Source organism: Lissotriton helveticus, chromosome 4_1, assembly GCF_964261635.1.
Source record: "Lissotriton helveticus chromosome 4_1, aLisHel1.1, whole genome shotgun sequence".
NCBI classification, from domain to species: Eukaryota; Metazoa; Chordata; class Amphibia; order Caudata; family Salamandridae; genus Lissotriton; species Lissotriton helveticus.
Window position 1 is genome coordinate 395,340,769 of NC_136063.1, and position 21,698 is coordinate 395,362,466.

The 21,698-nt window shown below is 41.8% G+C and overlaps 1 protein-coding gene across 1 annotated transcript in view; it reads right to left on the bottom strand.

Moving 5' to 3' along the window:
• RIMS2 (regulating synaptic membrane exocytosis 2) overlaps positions 1 to 21,698 on the bottom strand; it is a 1,857,427-nt gene that overhangs the window by 538,844 nt on the left and 1,296,885 nt on the right. The window contains exon 21 of the mRNA XM_078686898.1: positions 8,894 to 9,001. Within this exon, the coding sequence (XP_078543024.1) occupies positions 8,894 to 9,001 (108 nt within the window). The remainder of the gene's footprint in view (positions 1 to 8,893; positions 9,002 to 21,698) is intronic.

Below are 21,698 nucleotides of genomic sequence, written 5' to 3' on the forward strand. Positions count from 1 at the left end.
ATTTCAAGAGGTGAGGCCTCAGGAGTGGTCTCTCACCTCGGGCCCACTGTCTGCAAGGCATGTCGTACCTGTAAGTACTAGAATCTTTCTGTTTCCGCCATTTCGTGCTCTTGCCGTAGAGCCTCAAAGGGCACCACCTCCCCCTTTTTCTAAAGGTCGCCCACCCTAGATATTCCAATGGCGTCCCATTTACCAAAACCCCTCATCCTCCAGAGGGAGTCCAGTTTTTTAGCATTCCACAGCTGGGTGGCCAGTTTTATCGTCTTTGCCCAGCCCATAGCTCCTATGCGCCGTATACCACACCTGAACCGAGTGCTTTTTGGGACCTGTCAGACGAAATTTCAAGGCCCTGGTGTAATTATTCCCAGGTATGAGCCACCTATTTATAGCATATCCTGGATCATTCTGAGGTCGGTATATGCAATGGTTGATGGCAGCTAGTTGCGCTGCCCAGTAGTACTTTTTAATATTCGGTAGCCCAATTCCCCATCATACCAACCTTATAATGGTTTTGAGAATGAAATTCTTGGTGGGCTACTTCCCCAGAGCAACGTTCTTTGTGCACTTTCCACTGCTACAAAATAAGACGCAGGGACAGAGTAAGGTAAATTATGAAGGACATACAGGAAGCGAGGCAATGACATCATCTTGAAGAGCGTCGCTCTGCCTAGTAGCAATATCGGAAGAGTCTTCCAATGCTCCACATCATGCCTTAGCCGCTGTAACGGCATCAGCAAATTTGACAGATAATACAATTTGGGATCTCTAGTGATGAACAGTCCAAGATATTTGAATCCAATTGTGGTTATCGCCACCTTACCGTCTTTGGGCACAAATATAACAGATTTGGACCAATTAATGTTATAGCCGGAGTAAGTACCAAAATGAGTAAATATATTGAGAACCCTATGCAGCGATCTCTCTTGAGATGTCATGTACAGTAAGATGTCATCAGCATAGAGCGATTTACGGTCTTCCCACTCCTCTGCCCATCGTAATCCCCGAACTATAGCATCCTTTCGGATCCAGTAAGCTAGGGGTTCTAACGTTAATGCAAATAAAAGCGGGGACAAGGGGCAAACCTGATGCGTCCCCCTACGATGATTGAAGGTGGCTGACTTTGTGTTATTGACCACTACTTGTGCAAAAGGGGAAGCATAAAGGAGTCTTATCCAGCTCATGAATTTGGGACCAAACACACATTTTTCCAGGACGGCAAAAAGATACGCCCATTCAATGGTATCAAACACCATGGTAGCATCCAAGGACACCGCCACCTCATCTTCCTATATGGTATCCACCCTTCTGATACCCTTTCTGGGTCATAATCGCGCATTATAAAACTTTTCAAATAAATAAATAAGGCAAAGTGACAGCCCATTACAAATATCAAAAGTTTCCCGCTACGTTTCAAACTGATTTCCCATTTTTTGCAGGGTTACAAAGAACACAACGTCAATAACGTTGTAGATTTCAATGAGGCGTTTTATTTCACTACACTTATTTTACCTGGTTGGCAATCTGCACAAGTGAGCATGACAAAAATATGGATTAGCCACTTTTATTTCTCCACTAGAAAGAATACTTTCCTTGAGGAGAAATCCCTCTCTCTACACCCACAGCAAATATGTTTGCATATTCACACCTAATTTCATGCTTAGTCCTATAAACATCCACACAAAGATAAAATTGTGCTAATTGGGCATAAAACAGTTAGATACTCCTCACTTGCCCTTTCCTTTGGAACACCCATTTAGGCACCCATTCTCATAACTTCTTACAACAGATAATTTGACATTGATGTAAATTGTCTACACTAATGTTAATCAGTATTAGAAAAATATAGAAATTATGATTTTAGAATGTGTTTAACGTAAACATTGTATATTCGATTACTGTGGTAGGAACATACAGCTTACATATATATTTTCCAAACTAATGTACAGGCATGTTTACTATAATAAGATCCTTTCCCCGAAAAAAGTAGAGGGGTTTGGCTAAACAAGAGTCAAAAGAGAGCATTTAAAGACAAAGGTTGCTGAGTGACATTGGTGGTGGAACTGTGGAGCACGAGCACAAGATCAACTGACGAAGAAAAAGGGAATTTGGATTGAGAGAAACAATACATTTAGCTACGGAGAAGTGCGGTCGTCCAAATATGGACATAGAAAGGTGTGCAACATGTTGCAGTTATTTGTGAAGTGTATAAAATAAAACAGAGCCAAAAACTGGAAAAAACTGAGGTAGAACTGAGTGACACTTGGTGGAAGCCTGTGGCTGAGGAAGATGTCTGGAGGGACACGGCTGATGAGCCACAATTATGGTGTCTGATAGAACCAGGAGAAAGAACCGGCACAATTCCAAAGTGTCAGATCAACATTCTCGGGATCAACACACTCTTAATCTTAACCCTACAGCAATTAGATCGTAGGTTAAAAACTGTATGTGCAAGCACACTGGAAGAAGCTAACCTGCTCAGAAAAAAAGACGCATAGCCAGGTGCGGATTACGCACAGTAGAGCAATCATCTTGAAATGTACTGTTATCACTCTGCTAAGGTCATTTATACTGTAATTCTCTGGAAGAGGAAGGGGGGAAAAATGACTTTATTTCCATCGCCCTCGAAATTATATATATATGGGACAATAATACTAGGTGAACAGCTAAGATTCCAACATACAAGGAAGCTTAATAAGAAGGCGATACTCTCAACAAAAAAAGTCCAGTGATGAGAAAAGATGGGAGGGCCTAAAAGAAGCATGTAAGGAGAGTAACATGCAACACTTCTGGGGCTTGGTAAAATGGGGCACGGATGGCCCAGGGCAAGCTCCCCAAAATCACATGGACCCACTAACATGGGTAGAGTTTTTCTCGGACCAATATACAGACAATGACAACATGGGCTATGATCCCATTTAGGTTTATTTTAATCCGACTGACACTGTTTTTAATCTAGTTGACGTAACAGCTACACTGAGCTCTATTACCACCGGGAGAGCTCCAGCATTGACAAAGTGCCCGCTGACATCTTCCTTCACAAAAAGGCCAATTGGAGCCAGTATATCATGTTTTTAGCAAATGCCATTGCTCATGGAGCCCCGATCACGGACACCTGGCCTGGGGCGGAGATTATCCCAATTTACAAAAAAGGAGATAAATCCTTACCCAGGAATTACAGGCTGATAAGCCTAATAGATTCATTCCAGAAAGTCATAGCTTGACTTGTTCTAGTAAAAATTCAAGCCTGGATTGATTAAAACGATATCCTGAGCCCCCTCCAGGCAGGTTTTCGGGCACATTTGAGAACTATTGACCAAGCTTTTTGTTTCATTTTAATCTACTGGCGGACTGTGATTCTAGGAAAAAGCAGTAGTTATGCAGCCTTTGTTGACCTTAAGTCTACCTTTGGCCTAGTCAAACGGCCCAAACTATGGAGGGTATTGCAGGAGCTTAGGCTGCCCCCTGATCTACTCTTTTTAATAGTTCACCTCCATGGAAAATAAATTGCCCTAATTCGCTGGGGGTTCATAGAAATAAAACAGATCGATTCCCAGTCAAGAAGGGAATACACCAGGGCTGTGTCCTGGCACCCACATTGTTCTTACTTTTTTTTAATGGCATCGTCAGTTTTCTAGCCACTTCCCCACAGTTCTAGCTGGGAAAAAAAATCCTATATTAATGTTTGCAGATGACACGCTCATATTGTTCAAAACACCAAGCGGGTTAAAGCCTGCTCTGCAGCATTTTGAAGAATTTTGCACACTGCATGGTCTAAAAGTCAACACCGCAAAAAACAAGTTCATGGCTTTCAACCAACACAGGTCATTTAAGGGGCAATGGAGGGGCACCTATTGGAGCAGGTTGACGCATTTACCTATTCAGGTATCACCATTGACACAAAGGACTTAAAACATAGACTACTGGCCGGTGTAATGATAAAGGAGTTCAAAACATCATTGACTAAGCCTCTAACTCCGGTGCTGCAAATATACAGCTCCAAAATACTGTATGGCACCGAGTTATGGGGCTTCGAAAATTTGAATCCTCTAGCTGTATCTGAGAATACGTTTTTTGGCGGGGTTACACGTTAGCCCCAAAGCTCTCCCATGCTCCCTTGCGCTACGACTTGGGTAGGAAGGCCAGAGTTGACTTAGCAAGACTGTGTCCCATCATATACTGGTGCAGAATCTGGTCCACACCAGAACTGGCCACCTTTGCTGAAGGTCTTAAAGACCTAATGGATGCTGATCACCTCCATAAAATCAGCTGACTGCGAGACATTAGAACTACCCTAACTAGTATGGGCATGTCATCGCTGTCAACCGATCCTAGCAGAACAGAGTTTCCATCTAAGAACCTGATCAAGCAAAGATACTGGGAACTGATCACGCTGCAAGCCAATAGAGTAAGTGATGCTGCCTCATTGTCGGGAAAGTTCTTGCAAATAAAATCAAGGCCTTTTGTCAAGGGCTACTGGGACATGATTAGTAAACCATTGGACCGTAAATTGTATTTCCAGCTTAGAGTAAGTAGTTTACCTGTGAAGGTCTTCACAGCCACATGGTCTACCGCAGCCAATAATAAGTGTCTAATTTGCACTAACGTGGAAGAAACATATGCACATGTGTTATTTGTCTGCCCTGCATATGCTGCACCAGGCAAAGCTTGGCTGGTACCAATCTGCAGGAACATGGGTACACACCAGTCGAGTGTAGCAATGCGTATACTCTATTGTATGCGTTCTAATGGCAAAGTTCTTGGGATGGATGTGGACAATCAGAACTAAAATCCTAGCAGCAAAACGGACCATGTAGGCATTTGATATTCTAGCTGGAACTTGTAAATTGTTTATTACTCTTCAGCATTAATTCCTATTAACAATATATGTACAAGCTTTTAACGTTTTTAACCCATTTTTAGAACAAATACTTGTATTGTATTAATCAATTTTTAAAACTTGTGAATAATGGTTTTATTGTGATATGCTTTTATGACATTCACTGTCAAATAAAGCTTGAGTTGATTGATATATATATATATATATATATGTATATATATATATATTATTTATTTAAATAAAAATGTCACTCACTGCATGCACAGACCTCTTGCTTGGCTATTCAACCCCGCTCCAGTCCATTCCCTATGTATAAATCACCTAACATTAACAGGGAAGGTCATCAACAAGGTTATCTTCTTTTGATGAGAAAGTAAAGACTGTAGATATTGGTAATGGGATATCGTTTAGAGCATTAAAGGTGAATGTAGCACTGACTAGCGTAAACAAACCTTCAGATGAACGTGCTACAAAAGGGGAGCTCCAAAACAAACAATGTTTGCAAAAAGGTATCTGAAGTCAGCTAGATGGCTGTATTCTGTCTTTGCTTTAGAGGTGCATACAAGAATACTCTCTGGTAGAAGCACTAGTGGATTTTATGCAACGGAACAACAAAACCCTGCTCTTTTGGCCAACACCTGATTCCAAAACGCAAGACTTTGCAATATGCATGACATCACTGCTACCACATGTCTTCCATCCATCTCGAACAGCATCTCTTGCAGCATGAGAATTTTTAACTCTCGAGGAAAGTGACCCAGTATATTAGATCTGGTCTAGTTATAAGGGCATGCTTTTGAATTAGAGTTCCAGCGATTCACAGCCCAATCCAGAATCAGGGCCTGATTCATAAAGGTAAACTTAGACATTGGTGTAGTAAGTTTGCTCTATTTTTTGCTATTCACAAACTCCAATTTAATAGTAATTTAATGACTGTGGAGACCTGGTCTACCTATCTTTTTATGTGCTGAGTCCCCCCCCCCTCCGCGGACTGCGGAACCTCTGCAGTTGTAAACTTACTGTTTAATCTGAGTTTATGATACCAAAAAACCCTTTTGAAAAAGGTTAAGTTTACCTTTGTGTATCAGCCCATCTGCGTCCAATATTTCTGATGCACCTTGGTACTTGAAAACTCATGGTTTTAGGTCCTTAAGCGATATCAGCCATACAACATTTGCACACTTCTTGCATGAGCACCAACATGCATTAAGACTTAACCAAGTGTCAAAGACAGTGTTCCTTCTTAAACACTAACCAAGCACAACTCTCCATATTTCGTACACAAGCCAGCATTCGCCAAGCCCAAAGTACCAAATTAGCATCTTCTTAGCACAGCATCAAAACGCATATCACAAGCAATCTATCCATGCATCATTACATCCATAAAGCTCAAATTAAGTCCTGCTATCATTCTTTTCTACACTGTGCTCCCATAAGTAGAAGGGTCTTTGCTTCGGATACTGCTTCAAGGTGATTGTTAACTTTTTTTTAGGTGTCTAAGGTTAACCATCTAATACAAAAGCATAAAGATACCGTGATAAAAATTAATTCTACCAGGCTGGAAAGTCAAGCTCGGCAAATAATTAGAAATATAGTGAGAAGGTACAGAGTGCATAGGGGGGATAATATGGAGGTGTTGTGTATGTAATTGTAAAATTGTGAATTATGGTGAGCCTTTTTCAGACCGATGATGTCAAACCCAGAGGAGACCCGTCATGTGTGACCTGCATGTTGATGAATATTGGCATTTTCTCCTGCCATCAGACCTCCAAAGGACTCCATTTACTGGTTATAAATCACAAGCCAGAGGCTGGAGCCTTGGAGATATTACATATTTCAAAGATATGTTCAGATCTAGAAGAGTTCGTCCTTTATGAGGTGGGTTCTGTTCTTCTGGGAGGATGTGAACCAATGCATGACGGTGCTGTCAAAGTCCATCCTGGCGGCAACTATGTTGAAAAGGGATTGATGTTTGGTAGTATGAAAGATTTACAAGCAATTAAACAGAATGAGAAGACTGAGCTTGCTTGCTTCGTGACTGGAGAAGCATCATGAAGCAACCAAATGGTTGCTGGTTGTGTACCACATTAAGTCCTGAATCCAGACAGGTTGTTATGAAAGAGGCCTATGCTCTTGAGCGCCTCATGCAGCTGACTTTAACAATGATCTTCCCTGGGAATTGTACTTGAACGAAAACATGCTTGATACTGTCAATGTGTTGCAGGGTTGACAGGGAAGGCTGGTCATTATGGAAATTATAAAATCTAGGGTATTGCCATTGGTGTGTGTCAACTGATTCACAAGTGAAGAGATATTGGCCAGTAGGTCACAAAAGGAACCCTTCATGATCTTGTATGATGCATTACGTTGGAGGTGGAATTGGCAGAGAAAGATGTTGCTAGTGTACCTAGTCGATGATGCAGTGATGGAGTATGATATGATTTAAAGATGGGTTTGTAGTAGCTAGCCAGTTGACCATGTGAATGGAGACGGTCTACACTGGTGACAATGGGAAGTAGCAAGAGAGAAGTCTGACTGCCGATGTGGAGACCAACACTAAAAACATCAGTGGATAAACAAAAGACGTCCTCCTGTTCTTTTTTACAGATCAATGTACTGGATGGTGTACACTTCTTGGACTAAGATACTGAGAAATTGGGCGGTAGTAGGAGAGCTGTGTTTTAGTAACTGGCATTGGGACTATCAGTAATCATGAGGTCTGAAATGCCTGCTGTGTTAGGCATAGGAGAGCAAAGTTCAGCATGAAAGGAAATGTGTTATATATGTTTGCTTCGTGATGTAGTGAGCCGAGGGGAGTGCTGAAAAGGTTGCTTGGTTAGGATGCATATGGATTGAATGACCGATTGCCCTTTGTATGTGCTGGAAATGGTGAGGATAGTATATGGTAAATACGGTAGGAGACACATGGTGTTTTCATGGTGTAAGGTACAGGGCTTCTGGTTCATGCCTTCCCGTGCAGTCACTTATCATTGTTCACATTTACTTGTAGAAACCTAAGTGCAGATACTATGTGGACTTTCCAAAATAAGGAGAGGTGGGGGGAAAAACAGGATGCATAGGGATTAGATATTTTTGATGAGGCATGGTGGGCTGCATGACTTCTGCAAAACATTGGTATCTAGTATGAGATGAGGGGAGGTGGGTGAGCACCTTCTTTGAATGCTAGCTGATAGAGGAAAACAAGGGCACAAAGTGATTGGCTGGCAAAGGGGAAAGCATCAGTTTACATGTTGTTGGCAATACAGTGATGCCTGGGGTCACTAAGGGGTGGTGGGCAGTCACCTAGTTGTGAGTGCTGCACTGAGGCTAAAACCCAGAATCCGACGTGATTGGCTGGCTCAGGATTGAAGCAGCAGCTCACATGACCATGGCTTATGTTGATGTTTTGGATGCACTGAGAACATCTGGGCATACTTCTCTTTCTTTAGATCACTGTTCTGTTGGTGGAAGCCAAGGAGCAGAGTGATGGCTAGCTAAAAACAGCGGCAGACATTGAAACCTAGGCCGCGGTGCATTGTGTGCAGATTGCAGACGATGAGAGGTTGGGTTATTTCTACATTTGCATACGGTCGGGTGATGGACGTTTAGGGGAAAGGTAGTGGATCACCCGACCTCAGACGCATAGTGGTGTCTGGGACCTGGTTAGGGCAATGGTAGCCCTTTGTTACCCTCACTGAGTTCATATGCGATATAAGCTCATTAATGTCCATTTTGAGATTCCACCGTGTGAAGGTTGCCAACATGTTCCAACGGTTACATATATCGATATAACAGAATAATCATAGGAATATATCAAGTAAAACAAATAGTTCATATGTCAGGCTTATTAGTGGATAACACTATATACACATTGGTGGATACTCTTGATTGATTGTACAGCCAAAATTCATCTACAAATTAAACAGGTGACTCACAACAACTATAGTAGGTTTACTTAGTAAGATGTTATTATTCTACTCATATAATAACCAGCTAACGTGCAGATATGTATTGCAAGGAATGGGATCATAATAATGCAGGGCACAACATGTATACCTCTCAAGATCATTGTAAGCACCCTCAGAATAGGTACGGCACATCTTACGGGAACGCAGTAATCTGATTGCATCTTCACAAAAGATAGGATACATGGGAGGATCCCTGCTGCCAAAAAATTGTCAAAACATGGTGAACATGCAATGTACATACATAGCTTCTAGGATACAAGAACACTGCAAACAGACTAGCACGCACAAAACTACTGGACCTAGCAATAAAGCAAACATCGTAAGGGGCAAATGATGCAGAAAGGAGAGGTGTTTTTTAGTGACTAGTGTCCAAACATTCCTTCTTATTAGCATCATACTCGTTCTGGGATGATGGAAATGTTGGCAACGTCATGAAGCAATATGATTTGTTTGACAGGCAAATATCATAAAACCTCAAACAATTCAACTCGAATTTCACCGTTAAGCCGAAACATATTGAGAAACAGTGCTGAGCAGCAATTAAGCACCTCTAATTTCAAATGCATTGCTCCCTAGCATGTGTAAGTTATGACAACATGGATTAGTAAACAATGATCAAATAATTGCAATAAGAATTGAACATAGAAAAGAACAAAAACATACAAGATGCTCACAGATTTACAGATAAAATTAAGTGAGTGCATGTTTTATAAAAATAACATTCACCTTGGCAATGTCATTCATTATGGGCAAATTATAATAATAACTAAATTTCTTTCCTAGTAGTTTTCACAATTTAGTTATGGACAATAGTTAACGTTCACAAAGCATTGCAACATTTAAGATGAAATTATTTGGGTTCCAGTTTACAAGAGGGGTGCATGTGAGGAGGGCTGATAGAAGACCTGAATTAATGGCAAACGACCCCTAGCCAATCCCCCACAACGTTACTTTTCACTGATAGGAATGTCAAATGTAAAATATTTTGGGACATGTCCCGCTCCCTGTGTCCACGAAGGGAATCCACTTTCCAAATACAAGAGTATGAGGATAGTGCAGACATGGAAGACCTAAAATGTGCTAGTGTTACAACATAAACATCCTGCATCTCCATTATGAATAATGACAGATGAGTGGAAAGACTGGGGCGATTAGGAGAGGGAACAAGGATGTTGAATATAAAAAGAAATGAATCATAAACAAAATCCATGTACCCTACTTCTGATTACATACCTAGTGTGAACTTCTTTTTGTAGTTCAGCTAAGTTAAATGTACGAAGTGGTTACTCTGCAGACTTAACCCAAACGGCAGGTCAAATAGTAGAGTCATAAACCAGTACTGAAACCGATTTTCAATCTTAAGTTTGAGAATTAAATAGATGTGAACCTTGGCTGAGAGACAGTACTTCAACGTCTTAGAAAAAAGTTGAAACACTACTTATTAAAAAAAATTTCAGGTACATCAATACGCATGTCCATATCTCTCCATTTGATCCCCTGCAGGCTCTCTTTAAAAGAATTCAAGCGCTTATATAAAGCACAAAGAGAAAAAAGTGAAGTATACAATTCCAACAGCATAACCAAAAGGAACACATCATATAATGCTATAACGTACTCCATCATACCAAAGCTCAATTTAACTAAATTCACAATGAAAAACAACTGACTCAGTATCTTTAGTTTCCCAAAAGAATTCTTTCTGCAGACCTATTCTCGGGTTAATGTCAGACAACTACTTCATTAAATAACTTAGAAATGTGTAGTTTTAACATACAATGAGTGCCATGTGTGAAACAAAGTAAGTGGGTACATACACAGAACAACTCACAGTGACAGCTAACACTACTGATTGAGTAGCCATAACATTTTATCAAGCAATGCTTGTCAATGAGAGTGGTGACTGGAACGAGGGGGGCCTGAGCTGCCGGTAAATATTGGGACTATGGCGATGCTGTTACCATCTCTACTCACCCACTGGGGTTAACATTTTAAACAACGTTGGCACTGAGGCACCCACTGAGGTTTATGCACCGGGAGTTCGTGGCATGAAACTGCAAGAACCACAATGCTTTGCCACAGCCCACATGGGCGGGACTTCGCATCTTAATAAATCAGGTGTGTTAAATCAAGCCTTGTCTTCTGTCCTACGTTGTGCAGCCAGTGATCAAGGGCGGGATGACGCCCGAAACGCGTTTGGCAAGATTGAGGAAAGGTGTATGACAGGCTGCGTGTGACCACCGGCAGTACGTGTGTGGTACCCCCTCGTGTGTGGCTTTTCACTTTGGGCAACCTTCTTTTTTGAATATAAATACATATATATATATATACACATATATATTACCTACTGGCGGTCGCCAGTAGGTAGTTATAGTTAGGACCTAGTTTCCATTGGAAATCCTCAACATTCTATTTGGAATAACTTTGGCCCTGGTGGATGAATCTTTGCGAATTTCTCAACGAAGATGGCTCGGTCCGCTGCGCTCCTTCCCTGAAAGTTTGGGGGGGATTGGTGAAGTGGGGGCTGAGATAAAAGGGGGGTCCCAAAACGTGTTTTCTCCATGCTATTTTCCATAGGACGTTTAGACACGGCTACAGGTCAAACGGCTGAATGGATTTATAAGAAATTTGGCAAAACTGTAGAGTCCGGCTCGTAGATTACGCTTCTTTTGGAATGGTGTAAATCCGTTCAGTAGTTGCTGAGAAAATTAAAGTTAAAGTCAATTATATATCTATAAGCGCGCACGGGTGCGCGCACTCAAGCGGCTGCGCGCGAGCGGAATTTTTTTTGCTGCGTGACGTCTGTTAATGTTCGATTCGAAGGAAATCAGGAAGTGTTGACCGCCATTTTGTCACTGCGAGTAAATATATTGTTAATTTCAAAGCGTTGGAACATGGAAAGGGGAGAAGGTAGAGATTGTTTTGCTGCGTAGGTTTTCTCAGGGTGTGCAGTAAGGCCCTTAAAAGCGAAAATATATATATATATTTTTTTTTAAAGTTGCGGGGTGCGCGCACTCGGGCGCGCACACCTTTTAACAAGAGTGTGAAAATGGAGATAAATCAGAAGTTTGAGTGCTTTGATATAAGGTGGCTCTGAAAAGAGCCCTTGTGTTAATTGAGTTTTTTCTGCATTTATAAGTAAGTAGCGATGCAGAGCCTGATGTTGCAGAGGAAGATTCTGTTTCTGCCTTCCTTCTTACCTAGTTATGGTTTTTTCACTCCCACTCCAGGCTTTTAGTCTGTGGATGGAAAACCATGAACCTAGACTCACCTATGAAAATCTTACTATTGATGCTTGACTGAGGCCAAGGAGATCAGAGTGCATGTCTGTGTAAGGTGATGTACCTCTGGGGAGATGATGTTACGTTTAAACGTAGCCCCTGAGTGCTTAGTTCGGTTCTGTTCTCTGTCACTGTTGTTGATTTAGAGCCCCAAATACAAAGGCTTGTTGTTGCTTGTGAATCCCCAAGTGTATATTTGCCCATACTGATCCATAACGCCCCGGCCTATCCATGTCGTAGGCCGTAAGAGTGGGCGAAACTCAGCTGGCCGAGCGAGACTTGGGGAGGGGGCAGGAGCCAAGAGGAAACAAGGAGGGGTTTTCATCATTTGGGACAAAAAATAGTTCTAAACCAATGAAAAGTTTTATTAACAAGTCACATGACCTGTTATGCTTACGTTACGCGCTCCGCGCCGCGCCCTGGATTGCTTCCGGGAAGCTGCGCTTCGCGCCTCGCGCACCGGAGCACTTCCGGGTGCGCTAACGCGGCGTGTCATATGACGCATTATGCAACAACGCGATACGTCATTGGGGCTCCACCGGAACTGATCGAATTGGTAGTCTACAGTGTTTCTGGATGTTTCAGACTGAAGCTGGCGTCAGCATGAGAGCACCCCGTGGCTACGTCGTGGCCATTCCGCGAGCAATCATGGCAGTCGCTCCCCACCGGAACTCTGCGGGAGTCGGGGGGCCCGGTGACTCTTGTAGAATCTTCAAGGCTGATGGGACGCTTTTGGGAATGGGGCCCATGCCCCAGCAGTCAAGCGTCCGAGTTCCAGGGTTGCCGAGAGCCATCCTTGCAGGCCAGGCCCAAGTCTGTGGAGCCGACCGCCATTTCCTGAGCTCTGTGGCAGCCGCCTGTCGCTGTATCGCAAGAGTGGGTGCAATTCAGCCGGATGGCGGGTGAGACGCTGTAATAGCAAGAGCAGGCGTAATTCAGCTGGCCGAGCGAGGCAATGTGCCGCAGGAGCGGGCGCAACTCAGCTTGTCGAGTGAAGCGCTGGGGTGTAGCTGAGAAACCTCCACCTGGGGAGGTGGGGGAGGCTCGTTCGCGCCGCCTCTCCCTTCCAGTGCACCCCACGCCGTCTCCTGGCGCAGGTATATGTGATGGTTGGACCAGGGCACCGCAGGACGTGTCTTTAGGTCAAACCCTCTACTATGGCACCCAACATCCAGGACTTATGCCATTTGTGCAAGGCAGTGACATCGAAGCATGTCAGGGACCAAGCATATCCAGAGTCCTTCCTACAGTCTCTGCCTTCCTTCTTACCTAGTTTTGGTTTTTTCACTCCCACTCCAGGCTTTTAGTCTGTGGATGGAAAACTATGAACCTACACTCACCTATGAAAATCTTACTATTGATGCTTGACTGAGGCCAAGGAGATCAGAGTGCATGAGTCTCATGCTCGATCGATTGAGCTGGCCGGATCAGGCAACAAGAAGGTGGTGGGGGTGGCGGCATCAGCAAGGCATCCCCCCATACAACTTGTCGGACATCACCTCTGGATGTACTGGGGACGAGCCTTGGCGCATGGTGTCGTCCCCGGGGTATTTGCACAACGGTCCTCCACCCCTAGGCCGCCAGCTATGCTACCTCGAGAGGAACAGCGTCATGCATTTGGATCGATGTTGCAGCAGGCTGCCATGTAAATAGTTATTTAATAAAACGTTTTACCCTGTTACTTTGCTGGTGTGTTGTATATATTTATAATATTTGCATAGGGTTTGTCGTTATTTTGTGCGGGGTGGGCGGCGGAGCCGAGCTGTCTTTGCAGCCATCATGGCGTCGAGCTCGATTTCTCTCACTAGTTTCATATTTCTCATGAGGGGTTGTTCCTAATGTTTCTATTTTAGCGAGGTCAAAAAGAGATCCCATCAGTGGCCTACTGATTTTGCCTGATTCCTTTTGTTTTTTCTAACGATTTTTAAGTTAAAGTTTGCTAGCACGATACAGCGGCTAGTCCGCATTTTATATATATGTCCTTTTTATTAGGGGTGTCCTCCGGTGGAGTCGGACGATCTACCTCTAATAAACGGTAAGTGTTCCTCTGAAGGAATGCGTCTTGAAAGTGGCTGACTGTAATGCATGATATTTCACTCAGTGACTTTCAGGCCCATGCTGTTTCAAAACTGTGCATGTGCTTGAAGCAGGCGTAGGTATTGACGCAGCATTGTGAATATAGTGCATTGGTGAGCCTTGCTGGAGCTGCATCACACTTGCGATGCAACTCTAGCAATGTATTACTTTTTCAGCACAGATGTGTTACGCATGTATGGTGTTTTTGTACCATGGTGCGCCACATTTCAAATGTGGCACACCATGGGTAACGGAGCACTAGCACACTGTGGTGCACCTTAACTGGTGCATATCTGGGTATGAAGTAGTTAACATAAATCTGCCCCATAGGTTACAAATCCGCGTTTAGTAGAGTGTTCGGCCTTTGTAGTGTTATGTTTTTTCTGTTATTCTATATAGGTATGTAATATTGCAAGATTTTTGTCACGAAAAAGAAGCCATGAGTATTGGGTTTGTGAAAGATTGCAAGATTTTTAAAATTAAAAAGCAACAACCATGGCATTGTTTAATATAGTATTGTAAATACTTATCTTTAACAATGATGAGAGAGTAAAAAAAGGTTAACCTGATGTTTTAAAGTTATTCACAGGCTTCTTTAGAGGAAGTGTTCTATATGATTGTAGCGTGGGTGTTTCACTTTTTTATAGGTAATAGAATGCATTCTGTATGCTGTAGCAGGAGGAGTAGTACATACTTGAATATTCTTCAGTGCTTATTTTCATTTTGTAAGTGGTATTGAGACCGACACAGAACTTCAATGGATCGGAGGGGCTGTTCCTGTGCATCTGGAGGACTGCCAAGCCGTTGCAGCAGTGGGAGTGAGGCCTCTCACAGGGGCGTAGCGCAGCTCCTTTTGGTGTTCACAATTGCAGATAACAGGGTAGAGATGTCCGTGGAATTTATGGATGGTTAGTCACACTAGAGTGTGCGCGGCGCCCCTAGCACCTCATTACGGCACACAGGGGAGCCGCGTTGCACAGTTTGAGAATCAGAGACTTAGGAGATAAACCTTCATAATAGGAAGGCGTCTAAGCGATAAAAATCGCCGGTGCTCTGCGTTAAAAATATCACTGCTATCGGTGGAATTTTCCACGGTGTTAGTGCTTCAACAGCAATGGGAACACATATCTGATAGAAAATCCTGTAACAATCTCAGTATTTCACATTATCGCGTGAAAAGAAAGTCTTCCGAAAGATGTTGAATGTTGTTCTCTTTTGAGAGTACAAAAGATAGTGAGGGAAGTGGGTGGAGTGCTCCGTGTAAATTGCAGAATAGAAACTACTAAGAACCAATTGGAAGTGTTGTTTTCAAGTCACATGACTTCACATGCGCGTCTCAGGACGTGTACGCGGTGACAGTATCTGGTCACGTACGTCATTTGGAAGTAGCGGTCTAATCCAGCGAAGTTTCAAAACGTGAAAAGGAGTAAATCCAAACACATCCGGATTTAATATATCTTCTGAGCTCGATTCAAGCATACAATTGTTAAAGTATAAAACCTATTATATTTTTTTTAAAAATACCAAGGTGTGTACATTCGGTCACGCACGAAAGTTTAAAAAGACATTCGGCTCCATTTAATGAAAATTTTCATAATAATAAAAAAGAAGCCTAGGTTTAGTCTCTTTGACGTACTATAAGTTCTTTGATGGGTCTATGAAGAAATTCAATAAGTTCAAATTGCAAAGTTTTCACGAAATATATAGGCGGGTGCGCGCAGTCGGTCGCGCACGAAAGCCTGGAAATGCGCTATCCATTTTATTGAGAACTGTTGCCGAGAGTGCGCACACCGGGTCGCGCACGAAAGTTTAGAAAGGTTATTTTTATTTACAGACAAATTTTAATGCGTTCAAAAAAAGGCAAGGTACAGACTTTCTAATTCTGTATCGCTTTACAAGGAGTCTCTATGCAACTTGAACAGTGAAGAAAACGGCTTGTTTCCGAAAAAAATATTGCCAGAACTTTATTGACAAAAGTATAGGTTGCATACACGAGATATTTCTGAATTAGCATTTTAAAAACCAATGAAATTCACTGAAAAAACCATAGGTTTTACACACGTTATAGTTAGGAAGTAGCATTTACAAAACCTATGAAATTCACTAAAAAAAACATAGGTTTTACACACGTTATAGTTAGGAAGTAGCATTTACAAAACCTATGAAATTCACTGAAAAAACCATAGGTTTGACACCAGTTATAGTTAGCTGGAAATTTTACTGATATAAAACCAATGAAATTCCCACGTTATAGTTAGTTGGACTCACTATAACTTGCGCGTGCAATGCACTGCTGATGACGTCACATATTACATCACTCATGACATGGTCAGTGACATCACTCATGATATCACTGATGACACCACCCAGTGAATGTGTGTCTTTCTGAAAAATAAATATTAGTGAGTAATGTTTACATTTTTAAATATATGTATTATTGTTTCACTTTGTGTATAAGTGGCTGCATGGGTTGGTGAGTAGCTACATGTGTATGTATATGGGTTATTAGATGTTTTTCTTAGTATCAGTATGAGTGTTTGTATGGTTTGGTGGGGGTATTACTTAGCACATAGATGCATGAATGACTGACTTTCTCTTTGTATGTGTTTTGAAGATAGCATATGTGCAGGACTGTATGGGTGGATGAGTGTGTATATGTGTGTGTTAGTGAGTGAATGACTGTCTCACTAGTGTCTTTATCAGTAACTACATATGTTTTAATCTAGTATATGTGAATATTGATGTATATAAGTGAGTATATGTGAGAGTGAGGGATTGTAAGAGTTCCTGTTTAAATTAGTATGTGTTTCTATAAGTGATTGTTTAAGAGAGTAAGTATGTGTAAGTTTCCTTAGAAGTAAAGTGGTAGTGTGTGTATAACTGTATATGCAAATAAATGGATGTTCAATAGTTTATTTGCATGTGTGAGTATGTGTGTGAGTAACTTTTGGATGCCTGTCAGTGTGTAACAGGATGTATAAGTGTATCACTACATATGATGAGTGAGTATATGTATGAGTGACTATATAAAACTGTTGGTGAATGAGTGGATGTGTATATAGATGGTGGAATTATTGAATTGGTTGTTGTAAGTGGTATGGGTATCTGCATTTTTTTGAAAATTTTAGTTTCTATTTTTGAATATGTGTTTCAAGGGTTACATTACAGTGAAAGGAGGTCTCTCACTCTGTCACAAGGATGGTGTCATCAGTGATGTCATGAGTGATGTCACTGACCATGTCATGAGTGATGTAATATGTGACGTCATCAGCAGTGCATTGCACGCGCAAGTTATAGTGAGTCCAACTAACTATAACGTGGGAATTTCATTGGTTTTATATCAGTAAAATTTCCAGCTAACTATAACTGGTGTCAAACCTATGGTTTTTTCAGTGAATATATATATATATACACACATATATATATATATACATATATATACATATATATATATACATATATATATACACACATATATATATATACATATATATATATCCAACAAAGAGGTTGCCCCATTTAGAAGAGCCAGCATTCAGGTAGGTTAAGTAATTTCGTTTTTATTTTCAGGAAAACAGCGTGGAAGGATGAAAACAAAGTCCATGCAATTTACAAGCCTGACGCGTTTCATGCTCCCCTGAGCATTTCTTCAGAGGCTTCTGTAAACTCTGTATGGAGCTTTCAGAGTCTTTAAATGATTAGCACCTGCTCCACAAGGTTTGATTGTGACAAGAACTGACAGCGCGCCCACTTGGGATTATTTTTGGCACTACATTTACCAGGAGGCCGTAGTGTCGGCCACACCCATTGGGGGCGGACAATAATTGTGCTTATTTAAACAGCGCATCAATTCTCATTTCATTTTCAATCTTTATTCGGTTTTAGAAACCTTGTAAGATAATACATTCAATCATAATACATCATATCACAATTTAAATACATAAAAAATATAGGGTGGATAAAAATATCGATACACTTCCTTTGCATATAATACATAGAATTCAATTCATTTCCCAGCTTGTCCACTTGGGGGTGGCTTGGTCCTAGTTGGCCCCTCTAATGTACAAGAACACTGAATAGATATACAAAATAATAAAACAATAAGTTAAACATCTGTTTTGTTAAAAACCAGAACAGTAAAGCAAGCAGCACTTTAGCAGTCAACAGGTGACTTAGTAACATGGTAAACTAGCCTATTTCCTTAAGTTTTTTGGTTTTTCATCTTCCTAATCAAGGCTACGCATAAAAGGAAACGGCTCAGGCTGAACACAATCGATTGGGCAGTGTCTCCCTTAAAAATTCTAAGTCCAACCTTAATTTGTCGGAGGCCTAACTTTTTACAGATTGGCTTTAGCCATTTTTTCCTGGCTTTAAGGTATGCTGGGCATATAAATAAAACATGGGACACATCCTCTTTCAGCCCCATCTCGCAAAACTCACATATATCGGAGCCAGCGGCCCCGGCCAACCCCTTATTGCAGTTCCAGCTAGTTGTCCTTTCTTTTAATTGCAAAATACCATACCGGAACTTTAAGTATAGGCTTTTGGCCAATGGAGGGTAAATTTCATCCATAAGGGGCTCTAATTGCATGATCACTTTAAATTCAAAAAATTTCGAGGTTAGGGTCCCTGTTCTGGGGTTTGATAGCACTGAGTCTCAAGTATAGTCCCAGTACCTTTGTTTCAAAATCCTTTTTGAGCTATTTGTGAGGGAGTCAGGGTCAAACCAAAAATCACTTGGCCCTAGTTTTTCAAACCATTTTTTTACGTACTCTAACCATGGCAAATGCGTGATATTCCTTATAGCCAGTATCTCTTTCAATGCTTCTCTGTAATCGGTCAGCTCCTCAGTGGACCATAAACGGACCCAATAGAGCAGCGGACGGAGAGAAGCATAGTCATCTGTACGTCGAAAGTTAAGGTCCCATAGTACGGGTGTCAGTGGTGTTGACCCAGGTATCCCTAAGAGTTGCCTAATAAAGGAATTTTCCCTTACTCGGAAAGTATCCTTTGAAGCATAAGCCCAGAGATCCGCGCCATAGAGTGAGGATGATTGCACTTTGTACTTGAATAGTTCAACGGCTGGTGAAACTGCTTTAGAATGGCTATTCTTATGCCTCTTTAAAATCGGACACTGATTTTGAGTCAGCCTTAATTTTGAGTTCTCCAATTGTGTTTTCCATGTAACGTTACTGTCTAAAATGATACCCAGGTATTTAAAATTGGGGACTTCTTCAATAGGTTCGTTATTTATCTTAAAAACTTTACTAAAACATTTATGAGGGTTGATTGTCATAACTTTTGTTTTTGAGGAATTGATTTCTAGTTCCTTGTCGTGACAATACAAACTAAATTTGTTTAAAAGGTTTTGAAGCCCCCTGGGTGTCTGAGAAATTAAAATGGTGTCGTCTGCAAACAATAATGCCAGAACGGCTTGCCCGCTCAATTTGGGAGAGTCATGCTCGCAGCCCAAAAGAGTGTCGGGGATGTCATTGACGTATAAGGAGAATAAGGTAGGTGCCATTACGCACCCTTGCCTTACCCCTTTCGCTATTTTTATCTTCTCACTGACTTCTCCGTTTGGTCCCCATCTAACTCGTGCGTAATTATTCTCGTGAAGTCTAATTAAAATTTGAAGGATATTCCCGGGGACGCCCATCTTGTTTAATGTCTTCCATAGGGCTACCCTTGGAACCATATCGAAGGCTGCCTTCAAATCAACAAAAGCCACGTATATATGGGAACTTCTTATAATCGTATATTTCCAAACTAAACATAAAAATCTAAAAACCTGGTCTACAGTGCTTATCTTTGATCTAAAACCTGCCTGGTATTTTGTGTAAATAGAGTGTTCTTCAATCCAAGTGGAAAGCCGGCTAAGGACTTGCCGGGCAAAAATTTTTTGCAACACGTCAATTAAGCTGATAGGCCGATAATGCGAGGGATTTGACCTGTCACCCTTCTTGAACAGTGTTACAATCTCCGCCCCCTTCCAGGTTTCTGGGACAGGAGCTCCTCTAGCAATATCATTAGATAATAAATTGATATAAGGAGCCCAAATATAGTTCTCGTGCTTCCAAAGATCACCTGGTATTCTGTCAGGGCCTGGTGCTTTCCCTGGCTTAACTGCCTTGATTGCTAGAATTGTTTCTGTCAAGGAGAAGACAAGAGGTGTGTCATGCGCAGCCAAAAGAGGCTGCAAGCTGTCCCAGCCTTCAATCTCGCCAGAACTTTCACAAGCGTATAACAAGGTGAAATGCTTGACCCAAATTTCCTCCTCTAAGAATTTATCTTTGCATTCAGTCGCCCCCCTGGTGCCTCTAGCAATGAGGCTCCAAAAGGAGGCCTGGTCTTTACACTTACATGCGTCCAACAAATCTGACCAAACCCTTTCGTCCCACTCTTTTTTGGCCATTAATAGGGTTCTTTTATACTGAGCTCTCTTAATTCTCACAATGTCCGCTGAATCCCCCCTGACCGCTGTAATTAGGTCTGTTTTAGCTCTCCGGCATTCCTGGTTGTACCAGGTGATCCCTGTTTGTTTACTCTTTTGGGCGTTATGTGATCTTTTTACCGCCCTAGTTAGGATCTCGCCAAGTTGATCAATTAAATGATCATGGGAACCTATCAGACAAGGATTTTGGGTAACAGTACTATTTCCTAAGAGAGGGGACATGTGCCTCACAAATACATTATAGATTTGACTAATGATTGTTGTGTCACCTAAAACCACTGGCCACTTCAGGGATCTACGGTTGTTTGCCACTAGAGGGTCCTGTGGTAAGGAAACAGTACTTTTAGCACTTTTATCAAGGGTTTTAAAGATCTGAGTCTGGACAGATAAGATCAATGGGTAGTGGTCACTTTCCGTGCGGTCATCCACCATTAGGTCGATGATCATGGGCCATGAATTCAGAGAAACTATAAAATAATCTAAATGGCTAGGATTCGCCCCTCTGGTAAATGTTGGTTTACTGGGGCAATCTGAGGGCAACCGCCCATTGCAGGCACGTAGGCCTAACTCGAGAGTCAAATTCAATAGTTGTAGGGCACTCACTGTACAAGGTGCTTTATAATTTGTGTCAACCAAGGGGATATTATTGGCGCTGTCTCGTCCTTGTGGATGTCTTCTAGGCCTATTATAGGTTCGAAACCTCTATTAAAGTCACCACCTATAATCATTATTGCATTTTGATCAAACCCCGCCACAATATTACTCAAATGGGTCACAACTGATGATTCTTTACACGATCGATGTGGTCTACTGTAAATATTGATCACGTAAATGCTACAACCCTTAGTGTTTTTTAACTCAAGTAATAAAAGGTCGGGATTATTTGTATCAATTTGCTTAAAGGACAGGCCACCTGTGATTTTCACCCATATTGTTAGGCCGCCAGAAGGTCTTCCCCCATTTGTATTAACTGCGGGGATAAAAAAAGATCTATAATCAACCTTGAAATAATTCTCGAGCCCCCAGGTTTCCTGGAACATGATTAAATCCCCACTGGCCAGGTAGTCATGCCAGGCCGGATCTGA